At 41.5% G+C, this 24,141-nt stretch overlaps 4 protein-coding genes across 13 annotated transcripts in view; 3 read left to right on the top strand and 1 right to left on the bottom strand.

Moving 5' to 3' along the window:
- The first annotated feature begins 3,840 nt into the window (after nt 1-3,840).
- Nucleotides 3,841-6,508, top strand: lin-28 (protein lin-28 homolog). The gene is made up of 5 exons (XM_017244658.3): nt 3,841-4,164; nt 5,495-5,613; nt 5,736-5,884; nt 5,975-6,125; nt 6,186-6,508. Exons 1-5 carry the CDS (start codon nt 4,095-4,097, stop codon nt 6,243-6,245), a joined length of 549 nt encoding a protein of 182 aa, XP_017100147.2. The 5' UTR covers nt 3,841-4,094; the 3' UTR covers nt 6,246-6,508.
- A 2,462-nt stretch (nt 6,509-8,970) lies between these two features.
- Sse (extra spindle pole bodies like 1, separase) lies at nt 8,971-11,495 on the bottom strand. Its single transcript, XM_017244644.3, has 7 exons — nt 11,315-11,495; nt 11,051-11,246; nt 10,524-10,995; nt 10,103-10,462; nt 9,746-10,044; nt 9,361-9,686; nt 8,971-9,305 (listed from the first exon to the last, which is right to left on the bottom strand). Exons 1-7 carry the CDS (start codon nt 11,385-11,387, stop codon nt 9,124-9,126), a joined length of 1,908 nt encoding a protein of 635 aa, XP_017100133.2. The 5' UTR covers nt 11,388-11,495; the 3' UTR covers nt 8,971-9,123.
- Nucleotides 11,496-13,536: 2,041 nt separating this feature from the next.
- LOC122320964 (uncharacterized) lies at nt 13,537-18,533 on the top strand. Of its 4 annotated transcripts, none has more exons than XM_043209626.2 (3): nt 13,537-13,797; nt 14,635-15,516; nt 18,435-18,533. In XM_043209626.2, exons 2-3 carry the CDS (start codon nt 15,451-15,453, stop codon nt 18,531-18,533), a joined length of 165 nt encoding a protein of 54 aa, XP_043065561.1. In that variant the 5' UTR covers nt 13,537-13,797; nt 14,635-15,450. The 4 variants fall into 4 exon arrangements, with proteins under 4 accessions (XP_043065561.1, XP_043065560.1, XP_070135976.1 ...); XM_043209625.2 differs by having other exon boundaries at nt 14,323-15,516; XM_070279875.1 differs by lacking the exon at nt 13,537-13,797 and adding an exon at nt 13,831-13,846.
- Nucleotides 18,534-18,636: 103 nt separating this feature from the next.
- sif (still life) overlaps nt 18,637-24,141 on the top strand; it is an 85,528-nt gene continuing 80,023 nt past the window's right edge. For 4 of the 7 annotated variants that reach the window (XM_043209631.2, XM_043209630.2, XM_070279872.1 and 1 more), the window contains exons 1-6: nt 18,641-18,747; nt 19,375-19,568; nt 19,665-19,783; nt 23,178-23,376; nt 23,592-23,747; nt 23,814-24,115. In XM_043209631.2, the coding sequence (XP_043065566.1) occupies nt 18,641-18,747; nt 19,375-19,568; nt 19,665-19,783; nt 23,178-23,376; nt 23,592-23,747; nt 23,814-24,115 (1,077 nt within the window). Of the gene's footprint in view, nt 18,748-19,374; nt 19,569-19,664; nt 19,784-20,938; nt 20,963-23,162; nt 23,377-23,591; nt 23,748-23,813; nt 24,116-24,141 lie in introns of all 7 variants that reach the window. The other 3 variants (XM_070279871.1, XM_043209629.2, XM_043209628.2) reach the window with 3 other exon arrangements.

The following is a 24,141-nucleotide window of genomic DNA, read 5'->3' as shown; positions in this document are numbered from 1 at the left end:
TATGCATCCCAGGAACACGGGCATCGATGTTGCACAATGCATTCGAGATCGGGGGTAGTGCCTCCGAGGGGTTGAAAGACACAGCAGCTGCCTGGCACGCGACTGAAGCGAGGGTTGTTGCATTTGCCAGTTGTGGTGCAGTTTTTTATTGCAATTTTTTTGGCAATCACCAATCAGATGGGATAGTTTTTTATGGCAGTTTTTTGTGAGAAAACAGAAACCACCTATCAGAGGTAAGCATGGGTTTTGAGAATAAAAATGAGCCTTTTTTCATACACTTATATATTTTAATAATGGTTTGAGAAAAAATATTTTTGAGATTTTTTGTCCATTTTTTGTGATGGGATCCCTTGAAATAGGGTTTTCCCCTATAGCGCCCACAGCGATGGCTATATGTTCCCCAATTCTCATCCGATTCTCAAGCGGAGTACCTTACACGATTTCTAGATCGATTCGCCACCATTCTGCATCAAAATCCTGAGACAAATATTTTTTAGATTTTTTGTCCATTTTTCGTGGTGGGATCCCTTGAAATAGGGTTTTCCCCTATAGCGCCCACAGCGATGGCTATATGTTCCCCAATTCTCATCCGATTCTCAAGCGGAGTACCTTAAACGATTTCTAGATCGATTCGCCACCATTCTGCATCAAAATCCTGAGACAAATATTTTTTAGATTTTTTGTCCATTTTTCGTGATGGGATCCCTTGAAATAGGGTTTTCCCCTATAGCGCCCACAGCGATGGCTATATCTTCCACAATTCTCATCCGATTCTCAAGCGGAGTACCTTAAACGATTTCTAGATCGATTCGCCACCATTCTGCATCAAAATCCTGAGACAAAATATTTTTTAGATTTTTTGTCCATTTTTCCTGATGGGATCCCTTGAAATAGGGTTTTCCCCTATAGGGCCCACAGCGATGGCTATATCTTCGCGAATTCTCATCCTATTCTCACGCGGAGTATCTTAAACGATTTCTAAATCGATTCGCCACCATTCTGCATAAAAATCCTGAGACAACATATTTTTTAGATTTTTTGTCCATTTTTCCTGATGGGATCCTGAGACAAATATTTTTTAGATTTTTTGTCCATTTTTCGTGATGGGATCCCTTGAAATAGGGTTTTCCCCTATAGCGCCCACAGCGATGGCTATATGTTCCCCAATTCTCATCCGATTCTCAAGCGGAGTACCTTAAACGATTTCTAGATCGATTCGCCACCACTCTGCATCAAAATCCTGAGACAAAATATTTTTTAGATTTTTTGTCCATTTTTCCTGATGGGATCCCTTGAAATAGGGTTTTCCCCTATAGGGCCCACAGCGATGGCTATATCTTCGCGAATTCTCATCCTATTCTCACGCGGAGTATCTTAAACGATTTCTAAATCGATTCGCCACCATTCTGCATCAAAATCCTGAGACAAAATATTTTTTAGATTTTTTGTCCATTTTTCCTGATGAGATCCCTTGAAATGGGGTTTTCCCCTATAGGGCCCACAGCGATGGCTATATCTTCCACAATTCTCATCCGATTCTCAAGCGGAGTACCTTAAACGATTTCTAGATCGATTCGCCACCATTCTGCATCAAAATCCTGAGACAAAATATTTTTTAGATTTTTTATCCATTTTTCGTGATGGGATCCCTTGAAATGGGGTTTTCCCCTATAGGGCCCACAGCGATGGCTATATCTTCCACAATTCTCATCCGATTCTCAAGCGGAGTACCTTAAACGATTTCTAGATCGATTCGCCACCATTCTGCATCAAAATCCTGAGACAAAATATTTTTTAGATTTTTTGTCCATTTTTCCTGATGGGATCCCTTAAAATGCGGTTTTCCCCTATAGGGCCCACAGCGATGGCTATATCTTCCACAATTCTCATCCGATTCTCAAGCGGAGTACCTTAAACGATTTCTAGATCGATTCGCCACCATTCTGCATCAAAATCCTGAGACAAAATATATTTTAGATTTTTTGTCCATTTTTCGTGATGGGATCCCTTGAAATGGGGTTTTCCCCTATAGGGCCCACAGCGATGGCTATATCTTCGCGAATTCTCATCCGATTCTGAAGCGGAGTATCTTAAACGATTTCTAAATCGATTCTCCATCATTCTGCATCAAAATCCTGAGACAAAATATTTTTTAGATTTTTTGTCCATTTTTTGTGATGGGATCCCTTGAAATGGGGTTTTCCCCTATAGGGCCCACAGCGATGGCTATATCTTCCACAATTCTCATCCGATTCTCGAGCGGAGTACCTTTAACGATTTCTAGATCGATTCGCCACCATTCTGCATCAAAATCCTGAGACAAAATATTTTTTAGATTTTTTGTCCATTTTTCGTGATGGGATCCCTTGAAATGGGGTTTTCCCCTATAGGGCCCACAGCGATGGCTGTATCTTCCACAATTCTCATCCGATTCTCAAGGGGAGTACCTTTAACGATTTCTAGATCGATTCGCCACCATTCTGCATCAAAATCCTGAGACAAAATATTTTTTAGATTTTTTGTCCATTTTTCCTGATGGGATCCCTTGAAATGGGGTTTTCCCCTATAGGGCCCACAGCGATGGCTATATCTTCGCGAATTCTCATCCGATTCTCACGCGGAGTATCTTAAACGATTTCTAAATCGATTCTCCATCATTCTGCATCAAAATCCTGAGACAAAATATTTTTGAGATATTTTGTCCATTTTTCCTGATGGGATCCCTTGAAATGGGGTTTTCCCCTATAGGGCCCACAGCGATGGCTATATCTTCGCGAATTCTCATCCGATTCTCAAGCGGAGTACCTTAAACGATTTCTAGATCGATTCGCCACCATTCTGCATCAAAATCCTGAGACAAAATATTTTTTAGATTTTTTGTCCATTTTTCGTGATGGGATCCCTTGAAATGGGGTTTTCCCCTATAGGGCCCACAGCAATGGCTATATCTTCGCGAATTCTCATCCTATTCTCACGCGGAGTATCTTCAACGATTTCTAAATCGATTCTCCATCATTCTGCATCAAAATCCTGAGACAAAATATTTTTTAGATTTTTTGTCCATTTTTCCTGATGAGATCCCTTGAAATGGGGTTTTCCCCTATAGGGCCCACAGCGATGGCTATATCTTCCACAATTCTCATCCGATTCTCAAGCGGAGTACCTTAAACGATTTCTAGATCGATTCGCCACCATTCTGCATCAAAATCCTGAGACAAAATATTTTTTAGATTTTTTGTCCATTTTTCCTGATGGGATCCCTTGAAATGGGGTTTTCCCCTATAGGATCCTTATGAAAGTTAGTATGTCGTCTTATTTTGCCAAAAATAGAATCCATACAAAATCTTAACTCTAACTCTTATTGTGAAAGTACCCTCTGCAAGGGTATATAAAAGTTTCTATCTTAATCCCATAGGTTGATAGATTGTATCCTTAAGTGGGCTAGTCAAACGCACTTTCCGAGTGCTAGATACAAATACATTTGCTCCACATAGATACATTTCGCTCTCGGCACACAACTATTCTCGCTCTTTCGCGCTGGCTGGCTGTCACTCTCTCCATTTTCTGATCGCCATGTAGAGTATCTGTCAGATACATTTTCGAGCGCTGCCAGACCAACCCGCTCAACTCGGTAACAAAAGCACTCAACTCGGCTCGAGTTGCTCGATGTTTTTCCACGCTCACACCAACACAACCACAGCGGGGCACACTCACGCACAGGGACCCATTGGAATATTGTTTTGAAGATACTGAGCTAAACAAAAATTTTCGGGTCTGCGACGACCTTCCTAGAAATAGTTGAAACGGAGCGGAGTCAGTGTGACGAAGTGCGTCGTGCGCAGCGGCAGCGTTTTTCCCGAAACGCATGAAAAGTTGTTGAAAATCGGAAAACTCGAGTCGCAGTAGTGTGTGTGTTTTGTGAGTGTGTGCATGCGTGCGGGCTGCGTAGTGAAAGATACAGATACTGTAGCTCACGAGTGCAACTGTATCTGGTGCATGCGTTTCAAGAAGGAAAATATGCAGTGACTGTCGTATTTGAAAATAAAACTATTAAGTTATACTTCCAATAAGTTGCCAAAAATATTAAAATTAAAATGGAGAGCTTCCAGGAGATAATCACCGCGGAGAGGAGGACCAGCTATAGCTCGAGCTCTTCGGTGCCAGGTTAGTAGTGGAGTTTCGAATGTGGAGCGAAACCAATTATGCCGCGACGTCACACCCCCATACTATTTAGGGCTCCCCCTCCCTGCCCGTGGATGTTTTTTTAGATCTTCTTGCCACCAAAATAAGCCACAACAAATATTCAATACGGAATCTTATCAAAGTCAAAGCTGATTGGCCCGCCGATCGCCCTCCGACGATTTCTGTTTTTGTCCGTCTGTTTTTTTTGGGGTTTCTGTTTTTTTTTTTTTATTTACTGCGCAGTTTTTTTATTCGCTGGTGTGGGTTATTACGGTTTCTGTTTTGTTTTTGCCATTCGCTGATTTGATTTTTTATTGGCAAACGCGTTATAGTACTATATACCATTGTATGTACCACCGGAGGTGTCATCAACCCCCAGATAAATCGAATCGCTGACCGACTTTCAGTATCTCACCCCTCGCCGATCAAGGACGACCTGCCTGCCCATCCCTGACCATCCTCCGGGGGATTAATTTCACTTCACTGGCTTAGGGGACAGAAATCTAGGAGATTTTCAAAGCTAATTGAACAAAGTAAAGGGAGTAACCAGTTTGGATCTTATAATTGGAAAAAGGAATTAGCCTGGTGGTGGTGGTTTTTGTCCAGAAAGGTCCTCCGACTTTCATTCAATTAGGTTTCTTATCAGAAAGACCAAAGAATTTTCAGATCTTGGAATTCCCATCACGTTGTGAAAGAAAATGAGTGAGAAAAGTGCTGTGTCGGCGACCTAGAAATGCCAACAACCCCCGAAAATTTTTGATTTCAGATAAGCCACACAGAGAATGAGAATGCAGTGCCGAGTATCTGTATCTGAGCGATACTGAGTCTCGAGTACGAGTTCGAAGATAAGCCAGCCACGAAATGGGGACGGGTGGAGTGAAGTGAAAACAATTTATGAATGAATGAATGAATCCGAAATGAATGGGCGTGTGTGTGTGAGTGCCACTGAGTGAGTAAGATGAGCCTCTCTGCTTAGATAATGAAATGAATCCACTCCGGTCTGTTGCTTCGTTCGTTTATTTCCAAATATTTTTTATAATAACAACCGAAACCTGTTTTTCTATTTTTTTGTTGTTTGCTTGTCGATGGGGGAGCCAGGGAGGTAAGATTTCAAGGGGAGGTGCGTAATAATCCAATGTTGAACTTGCCTCGCGGCAAATGGGGCAAGGACACGGCTACACAGTCAGGAGAGCTCTTCAGCTGCCGCTGGCTCATTTGAATAACAAAGAGCCTCGGCCCGGGATTCCCAGACAGGATATCGAATTGAGTCCCGAACTCATGTTTCCTCTATTCTTCTCTATTCCTTTCGCAGCGAATCCTTCGGAGGAATGCGGCTGTGTGCGGTTGGGAAAATGCAAATGGTTCAATGTGGCCAAGGGATGGGGCTTCCTAACCCCCAACGATGGCGGCCAGGAGGTGTTTGTGCATCAGGTGAGTGTTTATTTTTCGATTAAAGCAATCCATGCCTCAAATATTCCAAAAATATTTGAAAATCCCTGCTCTTTTATTGGAAATTTAATTTTAATCCATTATCCTTTTAAATCCGCCCATAGAGTGTCATCCAAATGTCGGGCTTTCGTTCGCTGGGCGAGCAGGAGGAGGTGGAGTTCGAGTGCCATCGCACGCCCCGCGGCCTGGAGGCCACCAGGGTGTCCGGCAGGCAGGGCGAGAGCTGTCACGGCAGCACCTACAGGCCACGCATGTAAGACCCGTTATCCTACTACCAGCGCCACCCTTACTGATAAATCCTCCACTGATTTACCCTCCTCCTCCCTCCCTAAAAACCCAACAGCAATCGCAGGACTCGCCGCATGCGCTGCTACAATTGCGGCGAATTCGCCAACCACATCGCCTCCGAGTGCTCCTTGGGACCGCAGCCGAAGAGGTGCCATCGCTGCCGGAGCGAGGACCATCTCCATGCCGATTGCCCGCACCGTCATGTGGTGAGTAGCATCCTTGAGGCACCCGTGGTATCCTGTCTAATCGTCTTGCCCCTCCAACAGACCAGCACCAGCGACGGCAGCATCAGCACCGGAAGTCAGAGCAAAAGCGAAGCCACCTAGGACACCGTAGGGGATGTCCTTGGCGGGGTCGGTAGTTGGAAGTTTCAAACTTCTCTTGAAAACAAGTACAAAAATGGAAATCTAAAACACGCATCAAATCAAAGAAACCCACGTACAACAAAATTAGCATTAGATATTAAAAAAAAAAAGAGGATATCACGCTCCTAACCTATAATAAGATTATCCTTTAATTTTTAAAGTAATTCCTAAGACTTTAGTTCTAAGAATTTTTCAACAAAGTAAAAATTGTCAGCTAAAGAGTATCCATTAGCCGTCTTCTTCAGTCCTTATCCTTTCTCCTTAGCTTAAAGCTCTTGATTGATAAGAAAGCTCTCGGGAGCAGTCACGTGGCCACTAAAAACATTGAAGCTTTCGCCAGGACAACAACAAAATCACCATGAAAACGCAGAATCATTGTAAGCCCAGTCGCGCCTCCTCCAACCCCCAGGACCTGGCCACTGAAAGTGAAACAGAGTGGAGCAGCAACAACAAAAAGATTAGGCGAGGACATGGCCAGAAGGATGGCGTGAGGAGAAAGTCGTGCCTTTTTTTCGGCTCTCTCTCTTGCTTTCTGTGTGTATGTGTGTGTGTTGGCCCTTTGGCTGTTTTTGTTGTGGTTTTGGAAGGTTTCCGCCATCAGTTTGCAACATTGTTCGGGCTCGGGCTATTCTCTCTCTCCGCATCTTCGGTCTCTTTAGGCGCGTGTCCTTCGCAAGGATTCAGTTACGGCTACCCAGAAGGATGCAACTGCTGCCTTATGCGGGAACCTAAACTCGGAATCGGGTTCAGTCTCAGTTGATCTCTGCCAGAGAATTGTTGTGTGCAACGCGGCGGAATTTACATTTTACATTTACAATTAAAAACTACAAAAAATATATATACATTATATATAAAAAATATAAAACTTAAAAACCTTAAAAAGACAGAAAATCAAAAAAACAAAAAAACACAATAACTTAGACAACTAAAAGAATTTCAACAAAGTTAACATAGCGTTTCAGCAACAAATTTTCAACCAAAAAACCAAAAATAAAAAACAATTCTTAAAAAAAAAAGGATAAAAATAATAATCATGAACATTTGTAAGATTTTTTTGGTGAATAACCAGTACAAGTTTTTCAACAAAACCAAAAATGGCTAAGTAAGCTGCAAGAGTTCAAGGTTGATGAAAGAATACACATTAATTTAGAGGAGCGGAGTGAAAGGATAAATGCTAAAAAAACTAAAAAAAAAACAATATACATATGATGGGTGAACAAACAATAATAGAAACGGCATCGGCAGGATGCCACAGTCACAACTAACAATAACAACAAAAGCAACGTCAACGTCATCGCATATTCATTTGGGGCAAGCCACACACAAACAAACAAACAGAGAACACACACACACAGAGCTCACATCCTGGCCAACACACAAACACACACACACACACATACTCTTACGATGTGAATTTACAACCAGATTTACATGGGGAGCGCCTGTTATGTAATATCCTCCTTCTGACGCTGTCTCCTGTCATGTTACAAGTCCTTGCTCCCGCTTGCGCGCTTTCTCTCTCTCCCAACGGCGAGTGGTGGGAGGTGTGGCATGCACCTTTTGATCCCTCCGCCATCCTCCCTTATCCCCCCCCCCTTTGGGTGCTAATTTGATTTAACTCACACACACACACACGCCCGAATGGCCGCTGCATGGGCACGGCATTGAGACATTGGCCCGAAGGACACTGGCCATCCGCCCATCCCACAAATCGCTGCCTCATAAATAGGGACAACGCCGAGGTGTGTCTGACCGATTTTTTTCTGTCCTCCTTTGGGTTTCCACTGCGTTTGTGGCATGCAAATTGGGTCTAAACAAATATTAAGTATACGCAGCGTGACCCCGATGATTTGTTAAAAAGATTCCCTATTTTTTTTTTTTCGAAAGGATATACGGGATAGGGTTGGGCCTAATTAACGAATGTGTCTCATAATGCGACAGCCGTTAGTAGGTCAAGTAGATGCGATGCTGGCGGTTGGAGGTCGCCGCAGGAGAAAAGCTCTTTGCCAAAAGGGCAATCCGATCCGAGAAGGGCGAGGAGGCTTTGGATGTGAATGTGGATGAGGACGAGGACATGGTTGGGAACGAGGTGAGATGAGTAGTCGCGTTTTTCGAGAGCGAATTGGGCGACAAACGAGTGCGAGTTGAGTAAATAAATAGATGGGCGTTTCTGGCCATTCCAGCCACACTTTACACACGTTCTCTGGGGTCTTAGGGTGTGGGCTAATCCTTTTCGGACGGGCTCCACGGGCTGCAATTATTTTATAAAATTTTTACAAAAATCTCAATGTTTCCACACCACTTCTCTACCTTTCTCTCTATCTCTCTGTCTGTTTGCACCTCACTTTCACTTTTTTAAACTCCTCCCCCACCCCACATTTATGAAATTATATTCAAATTAATGTTTTTTAATCCTTATTCTGGCACAGGCATTGTAAGAATAACTCTTCACTCTCTGTCTCTGGCATGATTCGAATTAAATTAAATAAAAACTCAAGCTGCAAACTAAACAAATAAATCCATAAACGGTTAAAAGTTCCAACAACCTTAATAAACACAATGTACAAAGTCTAAACATGTTTAAAAGTCCTATTTAAACCACAAACTAAATACCAAAACCAGAAAACAGCAAGTTCAAGTGCTAATAACTCGAAACTCTCAACCATCACAGTATCTTCCAAATAAATCCAAGGTAAGTGTTTTATTCTTATGATTCTCAGTGTTATAAACTGCATTCTATCAAGCACCCACTTTTCACTTGAATTAAGTAGTTCAACTGACGATGATTTTTTGTATCTTTTGCTATAACAACAATATTGGGGAGCTCTACTCCATTTAGCTAAAAAGGCATCTTTTCCACGGCCAAATTCCAGGCAGGCAGTCCTCGACACACGTAGATGCAGCAGTTATAGACCAAAGGCTCCACTTTGCCCTGCTGCACCAGCGAGAGAATGGAGCACAAGCTGCCCAAGTGGTAGTTGTGTTCCTGATCCATGCTAGGTGGTGGGTTATCTCCGCTACCTAAAATTAAGGAAATTTTATTTCAAACCATTAGAACATCCTTTTTTTTAATCACCTTTAACAACACCCGTTTTCAGCCAGGAAACGTTGTCTATCTGCGTCCAGGGTATAACATTCTTGTCGCTTGGGGCTATCCAAAGACTCAAGACTGTCACCGAAACAGTATCCATATTGCCATCTAAAGCGGGCATCAGGGTTCCCACAATCGAGGGACACAAGGCACCATGGTAGTAGTCGTGGGCTCCATAGAGGGCACTGTACAGGCCAGTGCCCAGCATTCTTGTGGAATCGCAGCCGAACAGAAAGACCACGCTGCGTACTTTGGAACGACATATTTGCCGGCCATGGACATATTGCAGACCCGAACCGTGACCAGCATACCTACAAAATATATACAATAATTCCAGCAATCCTTAAAGACATAAAATCTTTGTCCTTACACGAAACAGTCTGCTTGGTAGGCCCTTTTAACCAACAAATCCTCGGTTGGCACTGTTTCAAAGAGGTTCTGCCAGTGCTTCAGCCAGTACTCAAAGAAACTGCGCAACCTGCGACCTGAATTGACTAGATCCGCATTGGGATTTATCACCGACATGCCAGATTTGATATTTGTGGTGTAATAGCCATGCTTGATGTTGCTCCTGTGCTGCTGGAACAAGCGCCAAAGGCAGTGCAGGGACTTAACCCGAGAGAACTCTTGAACGGTGACCAGTTGCTCCCAATGAAGATGGTCCAGGCGCTATAATATCAAAATAACTTTTAATAGGTAACTTTGGAGAGTATTTATTGGTTTCTACCTCATCAACTACTAGAATAGTGGGAAACCTTCTTGCCACCAGCTCCTGCCGCTCCTCAAGTTGCGTCCAATCGCTGGCGCATTCCTTCAGCATGTCATACACTGCCTGAACTTCGTTTTCACTGGAGGTTAGCTCATAGCAGATGAGTTTCATATCCGTGGCAGACAATCGATTGGCATGCAAGGCCGCCTGCGAAAGCAAAACCCGCTGATGGTTGCTCCACTGATTCACCAAACAAAAGTCATCCACCCGGCAGTTGACAACCTTTGTTTGTTTTTGAACGGCGCTGCAGTCGTAGCGTTTCCCAAAGAAGAGAAAGGAATAGGGAGAGACCACTTCTCGAAAATCGGCCAGTAGTTTCTGGAGAGGATTTGTTGAATATTGCATTAAACAGGCCATGATTGGTGTACTCCATTCTCACCTGTAGAAATGTATCAAAAGCATTCAGCTCTTGCCAGTACTTCTGCTTGGCCTCTTTGTTTTTCATATTCAGAGGATCCACTGTAACCACTCTCCTGAATCTCTCCACCAAGGTGCTGTATTCCCTGAAGATATCAGACATTTTCCCCCCTGCAAAGCGTACACAAATGGGTCCCAATAGAGGGCTCCTGCAGTGGCGCAGCAGGGAAAGGTATATAGCTCCATCGCTGGCGAAGATCTCGTTGAAGACAGAGTATGTGGTGGCGGGATTGAAGCTCTTGCAGACTTGCAAAACACACCACTCCTCAGGCAGGCGATTACAGATGTCGGAGATGCGGGCTAGACCATCTACGGGGTTTTCCACGTCCTCCAGAAAGTCCAGATGCTCGAGGAGTTCTTCGGCTTGCCTTGCAGGCGGTTTCTCTTCCTCTTTTTGCTGCAGGTACTTGATTATATTTCTCAGGAACTTGTTGCTGTGGAAAATGGAGGTAAAAGTACATCTTTGGAATGGGGAATAATATATCCTACCTTTTGTAGTCTTTTTTCTCTTGCGCCGAGGCGGCTTTTAAGAGTTCCTTCGAGGTAGGACGCTGGCTCTCCAGGTGCTCCGCTTCGGTGATATAACGCAGGTCGGTGGATTGGAATTGGGCCTTGACCTGGTAGAAGATAGAGTGCTCCTCATTTCCGTTCCGGTACTCTTCATCGGCGCGCAGTAAATTGTATTCTTTTATAAAAATAAACAAAAATTCCTGTGGTCATTAGGAAGTGGCCGGAAGTTGTAACCGTACTCACCCTTCGCCTCGGGGCCCACATCCGAGCTAGTTACACTGCTCAGGATGTCTGCCTCGCCCCCAGCCTCCAGCATTTCCTTTAATTATATTTAATTTTCTTTTCTTAATTTGTTTGTTTTTAAAAACTGGCGGCGTTGTTTTTATTCCACAAGTTGCAGCGAAACTGATTCCATTGAATCTGGAACTGAACTAGCTCCAGTTATCGAAAGAGTTCTTCGATAAAACTAGTCCTTCGAAGAAAAAAGGCACCAATAAAAACAAAACCCATAAATTAAATAGTTTTAAGTGCCGGCTAAGCAGTTCTTCTTAAAAAAACCCAAATAAAATTGTTCCAACAGGATATATTATTATCCTACGGGAGCTACCAAGTCTGGCATCCCCGGCCAGTTATCGAAAACCAGTGTTTAAAAGAGGGGTAGTTTTTAGAACAATTTTGAATTTCGCGGGTGTGCTAAAATCTAAACAAAGAATATTAAAATATTATTTTAGGAATCTCTAAGTTTTTTAAATAATCTGTTGGATAATGATTTTAGCTTCCAACAATGTTATCATAAGTTAACAGTGCTTCCGGCCTGCAAAAAAGCTCGTTTGGGTTCTGTTGTTGTTTTTGTTTTGAACCTGGCTCGTGCGTTCATTCATAAAAACATGAATCGGGGGTCACCCAGCTTGAAAGGTGCACGAGATTGGCCGAAAAACAGATGTGCGATGCTAGGGTTGCCACTTTCCCGAAGATGAGCAGCGGAAACTGCGCAGCAACCACACCCTCCCAAAAACTGTTATCCAAATTTATGAAATATTTCTTAAAATGGGCTACAATTTTATATAAAATGTTTAACTAAATCACCTTTCCCGTTTCGTTTTAAAGATCTAGTGATCTAAAGATAGTGTCCTGAATATTCCCGAATATCCTGTTCTATTTTTTGGAAGGCAACCCTAAACCACACCCTCCAGTTGCCCTAAAAAGCCTTACGCAACAACAAAAGCCACACACACACAGATGGCCAATTATTGCAGCCAAAGAGAACAGCAACAAAAACAAGCTGTTAGCTGTTACAGCAACAACAACTACATGATTTTTTTTTTTTTTGGGCATTTGCTGTGTTAACTTTTCAGCTACCAGTTTTTGTTGTTGGCCATTGCCGCTGCCAGTGGCTCTGCTGGCGCTGCATCTGCTGCCGTCAGCTGCAAGCTGCAGTTTTCTAATGACGTCTTTTGGCCAAGCGCAAGATAACGGAACTTTTGAAGTGAGTGGGCGTCTGAGCTTTTATTGCGTCTGCGACCGCGCCCCTCGAAACTATACTTACTTTACCTTAGTATTTTTTATAGAAAATTTAGTTTTAAATCTTTTAAAATTAAAATAAAAAATAAACATTTTTAAACATAAATAAATGCAAGCGGCTTTAGACGTTTATTACCGTTAGAGAGGCTGCAGCTGGTCGCTGTCTCGACTTGACGAATGTCTTCGTTAAATATTGAAACTGCGCAGCGGCAGAGATCTTGGCTCTCTCGTTCCGCCCCTGCCCCTTTCGACCTGGCAAGCCGACAGCGGCAGAGGCGTCGACAGCGACGTCAACGCCGGCGTCAGCATCCTTTCTACTTATTAATTTTGATGTTGCTTTTCACTTTTACTTTGTGGCATGTGGAACGTGCTCGGCCACTTTTTGGTTATTCCTTTGTTTTTGGTTGAAGCCCGTTCTTTTGGCCATAGATCGGCTTGTTTCTTTTTGGCCGACTGGCATGCTCGACAAAAGAATGAGAAAGCAACTAAAGCACCATCTAGTCCACCACCCCTTTCACACCACCCTCTTCCCCCGTCTTGAACCTGCGACAAATACCCTTTATGTTCGCTGCATTATTGATGTCACAAGCTCGGCACGTTCGTTGTCCTTTCCGCCTAGCAAATTATAACATTAATATTACATTAACACATACACGGGCAAGTACACTCATACACACATACACACGTGCATTGGGGAGACATTAAAACTTTCACAGAAGCTGGAGCAGCAGCAGTAGCAGCAGCACATGTAACGAAATGCCAAAAACAACATAAGAACAGAGCCACCCCAAAAAAAAAAAAAAAACATATTCATGTGTTTGTAGGTATGTACGTGTGTGTGTGGCACACATTCCAACAGTTGCAGCGACGTCGCAGCTGACGGCGCTGCTAACGGCTCTGCCAGCGCCGCAGCATCCGCTCTCGCAAAACTTCAAAACGATTTTCGAAGTCGACGTCGACGGTTGTGTCGCTTTTTTGCCACTGCGTTGGGCTCGAAAAGAATAATAAAACTAAACAAAATAGGGCTACTAAAATCTCAATCTTAAAAAACAAAAAATAAATGTTCTAAAACCCAAAACACAATCGTTAAATGATTTTCAAAACTAACCGGAATGTCAAATATTTGCAAACCAAAAAAGTGTAGCATACTTTTTTGCGACTGTGGAAAAAACGCCCACGCGGCCTTCAAAAAATGAATTAAAAGAGTAAAATAGAGATTAAAATAATACAGTGACTGTGGGGCGGTCTTGAATTGTAATTAAAGTAAATTAAGGTGTGGTGATTTATGCAACTTTTTGTGTGGCACACACATGGACAGAGTTCAGGGGGGCAGGGAGGGCACTGCACATACCTCTAAGCTAAGCCCACACTCACACACAAACACACTGACACAGAAGCTGAGCAAGAAGAAGAAGATGACTGAGAAGAGGAAGAGCAGGCATACAAAATAAAGGATAAGCGACGGACGGAAAAACCAAGAAAGAAATCGAAATTAAAATATATATTGTGGGCCACAGACGGGGGGGGTTGGTGCCCGAGGGGGTGTTGGTTAGGCAGTGGGTGGAGAGAGGGGGCGGTGGGCGCAATTTTCGGCTGTCGCTGTAATTCGACGCTCATCTCTGCTCTAATTTACTCTCTCTCTCTCTCTCTGAATCTGAATCTGAATCTTCTCTTGGGTCGGCTCTCTCCCTTTTCGTCAAGTGAAAACATTTCGTTTTGGCTTCGTCAAGTTTTGTAGGTATTTTGGCAGCAGCAGCAGCAACTACACGAAAATACACAGCTCCTATATCCTGCTCGAAAAATCAGGGAAAAACCTCACAATTCTTATCCTAAAATCTAAAGAAAATTGTGTTTTTAATTCCTCAAAATACCAGTGAAAAGTGATCTATAAATATGAAACAAAATCCATAAAGGACTCCAACGAAAAGGACACGTTAAGAGACTTTTTTTCGGCAAGCCTCGAAAGGCGTTGCCAAATCTGAGGCTGAAAGGATAAAACAACAAAACCACAACTAAATCCGAAATCAACTTTTAATCACCAGGCACAGGAGACGAGAGAAAACCCCCATAAAAGGACTATATATCAACTTAAGAATAAATGAAAAAAAAAATATTAATCATACGCACCGTTTAAAAAGCACCAAGTGAAAAAAAATATTAAAACCAAAAAAAAAAAAAAACCTGAAAACCAAACCAAAAATAAAGAACAAACAAAGGATAAAAAAATCCTCCAGAGAAGGAACAGCATCAGTGGGAGCATCATCAGCACAAGAACATTGTGCTGCATAAATAATACACTCGACACACGCACACGGATACCGATACCGATACGGTTACGGATACGTATACGCCATATAGGCCAGGACATACCAGCAGGACTCCAGGCAGGACCCACACACGCATGCAGGACAGGGACGCAGGGAGGCACTGGCACTGCTCCTGTTCTATTATTTAACTGCTTTCAACGTCAGCACAACGCCGTTCAACTCGACGAAAGTCGATTGAAAGCCGCCTTCAACGCAGCCCAGCATCCCTTGCTCTTTCCAGAGAGCGCGTTTAAGAGAGAGCGAGTCCTTTGTTTGCCCGAGTGTGTGTGTGTGTGTGTGTGTGAGTGTGCGACGTCAACGTCAATCCGCTCAATATTTATACATTGAACCGAGGCTCCTGGCCCACAACGCAGACGCTCCTGGGGTCTCCTCCTCGCTGGGTTCCCAAAATAAATAACATCTGACAGCTGCCCGAATCCTGCTGAATCCTGAAAGCACTTAACTGGCGCACTAGTAGGATAATACAAAAAAAATATATATACAACAAATTATCAACCAAACTGAACGCGATCTTAAAACAAAAACAAAACAATGGGTGCCAAGGAAAGTGTCGAGGCAGCCGCCAAAATGAACGCCGATGGCTGGGGGCATGTGGAGGTGTGTATTAACTATAAAAAAAAAACCTAAATATATAAAAAATAAATTACCCCTTAAAAAATCACCCTACATATATCAAAGGGGAAGAAAAACAAAGCTTTTAAACGAAAGACTATTTAAAAAGTCATAAAAAGAAACCATATTTATGAGGCATATTAAATTAGTTTGCTTTTCTTATAATTTGTTATTTATTTCAAAAGATATGGGATTAGAATTTTGTTGAAATTTAAAAAGAATTTGTTGTTTTCTTAAATACTTAGGTATTATTTGGTTTAAAGTCAAAACAAACTAATAGATACCTTAGTAGTCCCTAAAATCAAAGCCATAACTTTCCCAAAAAAATGCCATAACAAGTTGTTTTTTTTTATTAGCCCCTATGGTTTGATCTTCCTCCCAAAGATCTATAAAATCCCTCGTGATATTGTCAACAACTTGATGAACCCATTCCAAGTGTCGCTCATCACCCTGAGTCTGAATGTGTGTCAGACTAGTATTCCGCCTTCAGACCCAATTGCATTCCCGATGAGAGCCCTGAGAACGGAGCTCTCCCCGCCACTTGATTGATTTAAAAATAAATTTGACAACAACACGTGCATTTGGGGCCAGCACGCGAATGAGGAGAACTGAGAGTTGGGGACCCCATTTCCCTATGGTGGTCCCCATGGTCCACATCTAGCCGGCCCCGAACATATCGCGTCGGAGATCTGATCGCTAGAGCGAGTGACGGAGTGGGCGTTTGGGACGGCGCTCTCGAGACGCCAAGATAGATTCGAGAGATTTTCATTTCGGGTTAGGTTTTCTTGCGGATCGGTTAGTTGAGTCTGCGGCGTGCATTTGTGATGTTGTTTTGGCATTTTCAAGATCTCGCCAGCCCCGATCTCCGTAAACCGCAATTCGAACTCTTTTTGGTAGCCGGCAACTGAATGGCCAAAATCGATTCGTAAACAGGTGTTTGCGGCTTATATTTTGTGGCTGTGTGTCGCAGGCCTCTGGGTCAGACGATGTAAACAAAAATAGATATATGTATATATGCGTATAAATAAATAAATATATATATACACAACTATCGCTATAATAGCGATCAAAATGTGCTTCCGTGCGCGTCTACAACTAATCTGGCCAACATATGTGTCGGCCCAGTGTCTGTGAATATTTATAAAAAATTTAATAAAAAAAATCTAAACAAAATTCCCATCTCACCTCATTTTTTGCATCAAAGAGAGTGATGTCCGAATCAAAAGCAAAATACTTCAAAGCACATTTTCCGCTTTACATCATTGGGTTTGAGTTATGCATCGCTTTTGTTTTTGACACCTACACAAAAAAATGTCGAGAGTTGCAGGGGGGCACCGAGGGGGGTATAGTGGTGCTGTTGCACTAACGTTCGCACCTCTTGGCCCGGCTTGATGATAATAACCTGTGGCGTGGGTTGCTTCAAAAGCTTCAAACGCATAGAGCCCAGACTTCGAGATTCGAAACTTGTTGTGCAGCCTTCGTGGCAAGCTTGTGTTACTCAAAATATTTTGCATAATTTTATAGAAAATTAATGGCATCTTAAGTATTATTTAAGGCGTTATTTGTTGTTGTACTTCCCACTTGGTTCGATGCATTTCCAAAGGCCATGAAAGCCGAAAATAAATGTTCTTTAAGGGGAGGGTAAGGTATTAAATTTTTTTTTTTCCATTTTTTTTTTTATTTTTTAAATTGAATGCATAATATCTGAAGAATATTGTGTCAAAATTTCAAGTCAATTAAAGCAAAATTGACGAAGTTATTAGTTATTGACGAAGTTGCTTGCAAACGTTTTACACTGGATTTTGTTTTGTTTAAAACTTTAAAGCGTTATTCCCACAACTCACGTTTTCAAAGTCGGTGCCCCTCATAACTTCAAAACTACTGCACCGATCCTTTTGAAATTTTAAACACTATTTCTGTACATATTTTACGAGGTAACGCTGTCGAGTTTTTTTTTTTTTTGTTCATAGTTTTGATTTCGCAATGACAAATTAACCGATTTTTTCCCAAAAAATTGAGTTTTTCACTTCAAAGTCTTCGAAAAAATTAAAAAATTGCAATTTTCAAAAAACCTTTACAGCGTTACCTGGGGCGAACTATTATCTAACGAATGAATTTTCATTTTTTGATTACAAATGATCCAGCACCGAGTTATGAGGGGCACCGCAATTCAACTTTTTTTGGCGACACGTCCGGACAACTGCTACTATTGCCATATTTTTAAATATTTTTTTGTAAAAATTTTATTAAACATTCTTCTAATGTCATACTTTAATATACCGTTGGTTGAATAAATAAATTTTAACTGTGTCGTCAGGAAAAAAATCACAAAAACATGGCTTTTTTCGCATGATTTGACCTTACCCTCCCCTTAAAGCGATTTGGATAATAAACTCGTATCTCATTTTAATAGGATTTCTTTTTAAACAATTTTATGAGAGGATTTCTAAATATTTTCTTTTATTTACATAGATGTTTTGAAAAAGATTTGCTTGGGAAATAAATCAATGAACGATATGAGGAAGTTTTAGATAGATTAAAGAATTTGGAATTGTTTAGAGTAATTTTGGGATAATAGTGTAATTTTTAAATGTTTTATGTCCGTAAAAAATAGTGTCTTTAATCAAAAAGACCCTGTAAGTGTTCTTTAAATAAATATATATTCAATGAAAAATATTTCAATAAAATATTCATTTGATATTATATTTATAAAGCTTTGTACACAGATATATATATATATAACCCACAGAAATGTTAAAATTTATAAATTAAAGGCATACAATGCTTAAATAATTACCATAAACCATTACCATAAACGGGTGCTTAATATCTCCAAAAGCTTATAGATAGCTAAAATATTATTTAAAATTTTTAAAACAATTTTTTTATAATTTATTTTCTAGCGAGGAAGTCGCTACCACGGCCATCGGCACAACCAGCGATCGCAGTCGCTGAATCGCGGTCAGGCGCTCTCGCAGGCGGACGTGAGCGGCATGTGGTGACATCGGGGTGCCTCTGGTAAAGGTTAGTAATGTCTATAATCCATATATATCCCCAAATTAAATCCATTCAATCCCCAGGATCTGCGGCAGGTTGCGCCAACTGCGCCATGGGTAACAAACTGAGCTGCTCCTGTGCCCCGCTGATGCGGAAGGCGTACCGTTACGAGGATTCACCCTGGCAGAGCTCTCGACGTCGCGATGGCCATTTATTGAGGTGGGTGTGATCCTGCATCCTTGACTGACATTTCGGACCATTTCTAGCCTGACTATGCTTTTGTGTTCTCTGACTGCCGCGTGAGGGGGGGTGGAGGCCAACCAACACCACCACTGAACCACAATTGAATTCGTTCTTTCGATAACTTTTTTCCGAATCAACTAATTATGTTCTCTTCTGGTTTTTCTTTCTTTCTAAAAAAAAAAAAACAAAAAAACAAACAATATATATATATGTATATGATACAATTTACTTACAATGACTTGTAAAACAATTACACCCAAAAAACCACTCACAAATATTGATGCGACCACCAAAACTACCACAAAAACAACAACTACAATGTCTCCTGCTTCAACTTTTCCTTCCTACCTTCGACTGCAACTACAACTACAACAACTACCAACTACCAACTGTAACAACAAATGCGTTTCATTGTTTTTCCAACTTTTCCTCTCCAACAACCCAACCAACCAACCAACCAATCAACTAAAATCTAAACAATTGTGCACCAAAAAAAAAAAAACCAAAATTCGAATCGGAATCGAATCTCCACCAAATCCAAAAAAAAAACCTAAAAACTAAAAAAAAAAAACTTTGTTAACAAACTTAATTAACCAACGATAGTTCGTTCAGGTTGTGGGCTGAGGTCTTCCATGTGTCGGCTAGCGGAGCCGGCACCGTCAAGTGGCAACAAGTGTCCGAGGATTTGGTTCCTGTGAACATCACCTGCATTCAGGACTCGCCCGAGTGCATCTTTCACATCACCGCGTACAACAGCCAGGTGGACAAGATACTCGACGTAAGACTTGTGCAGCCAGGTGAGTGCACATCTCCCCCAACTCACACCCTCTCTGTGTTAATTGATTAAACAATTTATCTACCCTGAATAATCCGGTTAATAAATGTTAATACAGGTACGCGTATTGGACAGGCATCAGAATGTTTTGTTTACTGGAAGGATCCCATGACCAATGATACTTGGGGCCTCAACTTTACGTCGCCCATTGATGCCAAACAGTTCCGCGAGTGCTGTGTAAGTATTCTCTTACAGTTTGGCAAAGCAAAATATTTTTTGCATATAGCGACAACGAAGTACCCTCCGATAAAGTACCCTCCCCTCCAATGAAAACAACAACAAAATGACAACAACAACAAAAAAAAAATAAGTAAAATTAATTCAAAACCAATCTCAACCAATAAAAAAAAAATATAAAAACCTCAGCCACCCAACAACTAATACAGCAACACTAACAGAGGAGCTCGGCTAATCATGCCCGCCAGCTGAGCCACCATCCCCAAAAACCCACTACCAGTTACCAAACCACCACCCACCCAACCACCCAAAACAACAAACACTAACAGAGAAAAACTTAAAAACACTCAGAAAAAAAAAAGAAAACAAACACAAAATCATTGAGAGAATGGCAGCCCACGAAGACGATGATGATGATGATTAGGACCACGATGAAAATGATAAAGGCCAAGAGATGTTGGCCAAGATGTTCGATGTTTGCTTTGCATACTCGTATATAACACACTAACACACACTTACATCTCTCTATCTATGTACTTTGAATATCCATTAAATCAGTCTCAAGGTTCCAGTGGCATAAAGACACTCGACCAATCTGAAGATGAAATCACCATCAAGCTCTTCATTGTCACGGAATTAGTCACCGTCATCCGTCGTTCCAGTCACTGTCACTCTCTTTTTGGCCCAAAAGACACGCACCAGAAACATAACTCTTTCTTGTTAACGTTAATTAGTTACCAAATCAAACAATCTTGACAATTTGAAGGAATTTGTTTGCTAAAATATATCTAAAAATATTTTATATTTTTTGTTAAATATTTTAAGTTGTAATATATGTAAAAAAAAAGTATTACTTTTTAGTTTAAACAATTTGGCCAATTAAAATATTAAGTAGTTTTTGGTAGAAACCGATTCACACACTTGCAGACACACGCACACATACAGAAACATGCACCTGGAGAAAAAAATCATTAGAAAAGTCACTAAAATTCGCAGAACTTGAAACTTTTCAGAATCATCAACACTTACCATATACATATTACTATATATAGACTCTAATATATATATTATGTAGTCAGACATAAACTATCTGGACTAGCCATGTCTAATAAATGTTTAATTTTCTTTTCTTACTTTGCGCATCATATGTTGCAGGTATCTTACATTGTAAAAAAATACGTTAGTATCGCTTCATATTGTTTCTTTTTTTCACAGTGTAAATTCACACCACATACACCCTTTCTAAGACTAAGTAACTCTCTTTTGTCACCTAAGTGTCTTTTGAAACTCTGAAAAGGATTATTAACCTTTTTTCCCCACCTTTGTCGGGCATGAGTACCTATCGTTTTCATTCCAACAACTCACCAACAACAACACCCACACCCACTACTGAGTGTCGTATATGTTGTGTAAACTCTATTTTCTGATCTAAGTGTACAGTGCCACGCCCCGAACCACCCACCAGAACAGACCCTCCGACCCCACCCTCCGAATATCCACTCCACTATCGTTTTCACTATCAGTGTGTTCAGAAATCTCACCTGAAGGTCCTGCAGGACTTTCCCTTGCATTTGTATATGTGACCCGAAGATGCCAAAAAACAGCGAAAACTATCCGAACAGACACACACACACCACTACCGAGACACACACACACACTAAAATTTGTTAAATGTATTTATATTATATATTCTTTCATTTCTTTTTCTCTCTTCTAATCATTTTTCGAAATCATTATCGAAACACGCCAAAAACTCAAAAAAAAAAAAAACTAACAAAAATCCTTCAAAATATTTCATTTTGAATGCATTTCATTTCGTACTTCAATTCGAAACATTTTTCAAAAAACCGGTAACAAAAATATTGAATAAAAACCGACGGATATTTCTTTCGAAATCGATATCGAACTCGAAATTTATGATAAAATCTCTTAAAAACACTCAACTCCAACAAACAACAACTACAAAAACTCAACAACAACTCAACTACAACAACAATACCATCAAAAATAACCCCCAAATGAAAAAAAAAACATTCTGAATGTACACCTCGATTCTCTCTAAAAAAACAAAACAAAATCTGTTCTATATATGAAACCCCCCGTTTTTCCCCCTTCGAAATGCTTTTATTATCTAACAACTAATTTTATTTAATACTCTAAATATATATTTATGTATTTATAAATATATTTTTTAACTCGATTCGTTTGCATTTCACGTGTGCTTTAAAATAAATCCAAAATCCCAAAAATTTGATAATAATAAATGATCATAATGATCATGTGTAATCAAAAAATTTTTATCGATAAATATTGTAAATAACTGTGAAATTGTACAAATGAAAATGCAAAAGAAAAACGCAAAACGCTTTAAAACAATCGCACGTATCCTCTACTACAATACCGTTACCTATCCCCTACAATCCGTTTCCGACGAGCCCTAATCCGATCCCAATCACCCCCATCCCCAACCTGATCCCGACATCCCCACCATCCTGATCCAAGATCCCATGCAAGTGGGCGGTTTACGAATCGAAGAAACTTTCAAAAATCAAAATCAGTATCACTCCAGTGAGAGCTAGAACTAGAAATAGAATACAGAACCAGAGTCAGAGTTAGTTGAATAAATAAATAATTATATTCTTGGAGCATCGTTTATCGCCTCGAAGGCGGCTTCCATGGAGGTTTCTGAAACCCAATTGTTGAATTCAAGCAACGCACATATGCTTACAATAAATAAAAGTTAACCGACAACCGAAACCCGAAAATCAAAATGCAATTGTTATAGAATCAAGATGTATAATCAAAAGCAAATGTTAACGTTAGGCTAAGTCAATGTTCAGCTGGTACTACCACTATAAAGTCTATAAATATATATTAAAGATACAATCAAAGCTATCAGTTACTAAACAAAAATTACATGAATTTAGTGCTAGATGCCTAGTACTCTATGATATCCCCACAAGAAAAAAAAAATGCTCGTTTTTGTGTCCTACACTCTATAAACTCTAAACAACTGCAACTAAACTGCTTTCACTATCTAGATATATGTATTTGTATCTGTAGATCAAGGCTTTTCGCACCCAAAGTCAAGCTTCTATAACTATACTTCCTCCTGCACTCTGTAAACTTCTATAAGAACACACAGATCTCTATAAGATCTATAAGATATATCTCTCTCACTGACACTGACACTTCGCCAGGCAAGTCGTCCCTCCGACGATAGCCTGAGCTTCTCAGCCTTGTTTTTTGAGAAAACAAAAAACAAATCTCCCAGAGACAGAGAAAAATAGAGAAGAGAATGTGAGAATTGAGATAGTTAAGAAGAGGAGAAACCGCACACACAGAACCTTGTAATCCCAATCAACTAACCTAATGATAGTGCGACGTTTTACAGTCGCCTTCTTTCAAATTTTCACGAAAGGCCTCGTCGTCGTACTCGCTGAAATTGGATCCCCCGGGCAAGGGCAAAGTGAAGGCCAAGAGAAAGCCGCTCAGCACACCGGCATCGCCGTCGCGCGTCCGCCAGGAGCCCCAGTGCACCTGCATGTCCGCGGAGCAGTATGCGCGCCTGCGTACCGATCCCCGTGTTAGAGGTGAGAGAACAAGCCAGCCAGGATGCCATGTCCCCCCTTTTTCTTCCCCGTTCTTCATTCTTTCGTTTCTTTTTTTTTTCTTTGAGTTTAAATGCTTGCTCCGTATATCCGTATATGTATCCGAATATCCGTAAATCCAAAACTCGAGCTTAGCGATTAGGCGACAAGATCCACCGCATCCCCACCACATCAACTCACCGCCATCCTCGTTGCAGGTTCGTCCACCCTGCCGCGGAACGTCGGCTCACACCGCATCACCGACGTCGACGGGCAGCAGCAGGTGGGCACCGGCAAGGTCGGCAGTGCCGTCAGCAGCACCTCGCTCTACGACAACGTGGCCAGTGGCGGTCCCGGCGTCACCCAGGGATCAGGTAGTACTAGTAGTCCTCCGACAGTCTCTAAAATATTTATTATTATTTTTCTCCCAACTCTTGCAGAAACCCTACCACGACAAATGAAGCCCGGCCAACAGGACAGACAGGATGTGGCCAATGCCGGTGTTAACACCAACACACCCGGAGTCATCGTCACCGGAGTGGGCAATGTCGGCACCGACATGTGCGGCCAGAACCACGTGGGCTCTCAGGTGGGCAGCGAGGACCCTGCCTCCTGCCAAATGGACATGGATCTGTCCAAGAGCGAGGGCACCCAGGCGGGCGGTGGTCTCCACCAGAGCGTTGGCACCTGCACCTCCTCGAAGGGCACTGGCACCCGGAACAAGGACTTTGGCGATGATATGGTTAGTTTATGGTTGGAGCTAAATCT

The sequence above is a fragment of the Drosophila bipectinata genome, chromosome 3L, assembly GCF_030179905.1.
Source record: "Drosophila bipectinata strain 14024-0381.07 chromosome 3L, DbipHiC1v2, whole genome shotgun sequence".
Taxonomy (NCBI): Eukaryota; Metazoa; Arthropoda; class Insecta; order Diptera; family Drosophilidae; genus Drosophila; species Drosophila bipectinata.
Note: the sequence above shows the minus strand (reverse complement) of the source record. Positions and strands in the feature narration are given on the sequence as shown.